Raw genomic sequence first — 3,062 nt, 5'->3', positions numbered from 1 at the left:
GTTGGAGTTTGTGGGTGTTTAATTAGTGCCCCTTGGTGGAACGCATCATGTGCGTTACGCTGGATTGGGTGTCGTTGTTTGCTAGTCCAGATATCACGACGACACGTAGCGCGTACGAATCGCTCCATCGAGTGGCACTAATTATTAATTATTATTATGGTCGAGGCGTAGCCCAGTGGCACAACGCTCGCTTGATGCGCGGTCGGTTTGGGATCGATTCCCGTTAGTGGGCCCATTGCGCTATTTCTTGCTCCAGCCAGTGCACCACGACTGGTATATCAAAGGCCGTGGTATATACTACTCTGTCTGTGGGATGATGCATATAAAAGAACCCTTGCTGCTAATCGAAAAGAGTAGCCCATGAAATGGCGACAGCGAGTTTCCTCTCTCAATATTTGTGTGGTCCTTAACCATTTGTCTGACGCAATATAACCGTAAATAAAATGTATTGAGTGCGTCGTTAAATAAAACATTTCTGGTGATGTCGTAAAACTAAACAAACTTTAATTAATATGGTGGAATAGAACTACCATCGACATAACAACAAAACTAAACAAACTTTAATTAATATGGTATAGAACTACCGTCGACATAACAACAAAACTAAACAAACTATAATTAATATGGTGGCATAGAACTACCATCGACATAACAACAAAATATTTAGGTTTAGGATCAGGGTTACGGTTAGGGTTTTTTCTCTCTAAATATGGTGTGATACATTTTCACATTATGTTGACTTAATTATAATGTTATATTGACACGCACACGCACACGCGAGCGAACGTTAGCGAACCGTTCGTTTGCTGAACTAAAGCCTATATCTCACGAAGACAAATTGTCACGTTTAATTTTGCGACTATTGCATTTTTGAAAACGTAATTGTCGCAGATATTTTTTTGCGCCAAAAAAAGTCACCAAGCAATCGCCAAACATGTGTGCTAAGTTAGTTAGACATTAGTGAGTCATTAGTGCGAAATTTTGGCGTATTTGGCCTCATATGGAGTAATCAATGCCAAACATTCGCCAAAAGTTAGTGAGACATTAGTGAGACGTTAGTGCAACATCAGTGCAACTGACGCACTAACGTCGCATGCAACGTCTTAGTCGCATGACAGTCTCGCATCAGTCGCACTAATGTTGCACTAACATCTCACTAATTTTGCAACGAAAATGCGAACGTTTGGCGCATGTTTGGCGAACATTTGGCATTTGGAAGCTACCTATACAACCCCCTGTTGAAAACCATTGGAGCATCAGTCTGAATCTGATCATCATCAGTGTAGCACATCCAAGAAGACCTCTAGAAGAGCTATTAAACCTCTAAAAGTATGGACCTTGAACCTATGGAAGTTGATCTACAGGCTGCAGTTGCTGCTGAAGAGGAATGTTACCTGCTTGCAGCTGTTGCTGTTGTCATTCAGCATGAAGAGAGAAAGAAGGAGGAAGAAAAGAAGAAGAAGAGAAGACCCAAGAGAATCTGGATGCACAAGTGGTTGCAGGACAGGCCAAAGTATGGATGGTACAAGAAGTTGCCAGGTACAAGAACTTTCTTAGAATGGACCCAGACCTTTTCCATGAGTTGGTGGTGAGACTCACTCCAAGGATACAGAAGCAAGATACGAACATGAGAAGATGCTTGGAACCTGGGCTCAAGGTTGCCATTACCTTGAGATATCTGGCCACTGGTGACTCATACATGTCCATGGCCTATGGTTTCTGCAGTGTAGTGCCTGAAGTATGTCAAGCTATCTACGATGAGTTCCATGAAGAGTTGATCAAGTGTCCCAGCCCTGATGAGTGGAGAGAAGTGGCCAAGGGATTTGCTGATCGATGGAACTTCAACAACTGTATTGGGGCGATTGATGGCAACCATGTGAAGATCCAAGCACCTGCCAATAGTGGGAGTCTCTATTACAATTACAAGGGAACTTTCTCTATTGTTTTGATGGCAGTGGTTGATTCCCAGTACAAGTTGCTCTACATAGATGTTGGTGCCAATGGAAGCTGTTATGATGGGGGAGTATTCAAGGGAACTAGTCTGTACAAGGGCCTTGACCAGGGGAAGGCTGGCCTGCCACCTCCAGAGCCACTACCCAACAGCCAGGTGCCTGTTCATTATAACCTAGTTGCAGATGCTGCCTTTGCACAGAAGAGTTGGCTTGTGAAGCCCTTCTCCCAGAGGAACTTGACCAAGCAGATGAGGATCTTCAATTACAGGCTGTCAAGGGCCAGAAATCCAGTGGAGAATACATTTGGTATTCTGGCCCAGCGCTTCAGGTGCCTTCTTGGTACAATGTTGGTAAGACCAGACAGAGCTATCAAGATCGTGTTGGCATGCTGTCGCCTGCACAACCTGCTGATAGAGAGGAAACCTCAGAAAGTGCAGAGGAGAGTGGACTTTGAAGATCCTGACACCCATGAACTAGTTGAGGGAAGTTGGCGCCAAGAAGACCAGGTCTTGTTACCACTCCAGAATACTGGGAGAAACACAACAACCAAGGCAGGAAAGGATCTCAAAGACTTTCTGATGGATTACTACAATGGATCTGGAAGTGTGGAGTGGCAAGACAGAATGGTAGATCCAGCATACATCGTTAAGAAGAGAAAGAAGTGGGTCCAGAGGCCAGAACAGCAGCCACAGCCACAACCTGAACCAGTACCAGAAGACAGCAGTACAGAGGACAGCAGTACAGCATGATGGCTAACTGAAATATCCACAAAAATGTAATAAAACCACACTTCAGCGGTTTTCAATGTCACCTTATCTATAGGCACGCGAGGTCACGTGGTACAGTGCCGTCACGCGAATATTTTGTGACATGTGCGTGCGTATACGTGCAACATATGCACGTTGTAAGTGACTATGTCTCGCGTCAAGACATGAAAGCCAAAGCTACGCCAAACAGTCGCAAAATATTAGCACTAACTTCGTACTAACTTATCACTAATGTAGTGAAAAACCAGAGGCCATCCGGCCATGCGACGTTAGTGCTACATTAGTGCTACATTAGTGAGAATGTCTTACTAACACTTTGCTAACATTTGGCGTTCAACTGTCG

General features: G+C 44.3%; 1 protein-coding gene across 1 annotated transcript; it reads left to right on the top strand.

Moving 5' to 3' along the window:
- The first annotated feature begins 1,627 nt into the window (after window positions 1-1,627).
- Window positions 1,628-2,701, top strand: LOC121389323 (protein ALP1-like). Its single transcript, XM_041520919.1, has one exon. The coding sequence runs from the start codon at window positions 1,628-1,630 to the stop codon at window positions 2,699-2,701; it is 1,074 nt and encodes a 357-aa protein (XP_041376853.1).
- Window positions 2,702-3,062: the final 361 nt, after the last annotated feature.

The sequence above is a fragment of the Gigantopelta aegis genome, chromosome 14 (genome assembly GCF_016097555.1).
Source record: "Gigantopelta aegis isolate Gae_Host chromosome 14, Gae_host_genome, whole genome shotgun sequence".
Taxonomy (NCBI): domain Eukaryota; kingdom Metazoa; phylum Mollusca; class Gastropoda; order Neomphalida; family Peltospiridae; genus Gigantopelta; species Gigantopelta aegis.
Note: the sequence above shows the minus strand (reverse complement) of the source record. Positions and strands in the feature narration are given on the sequence as shown.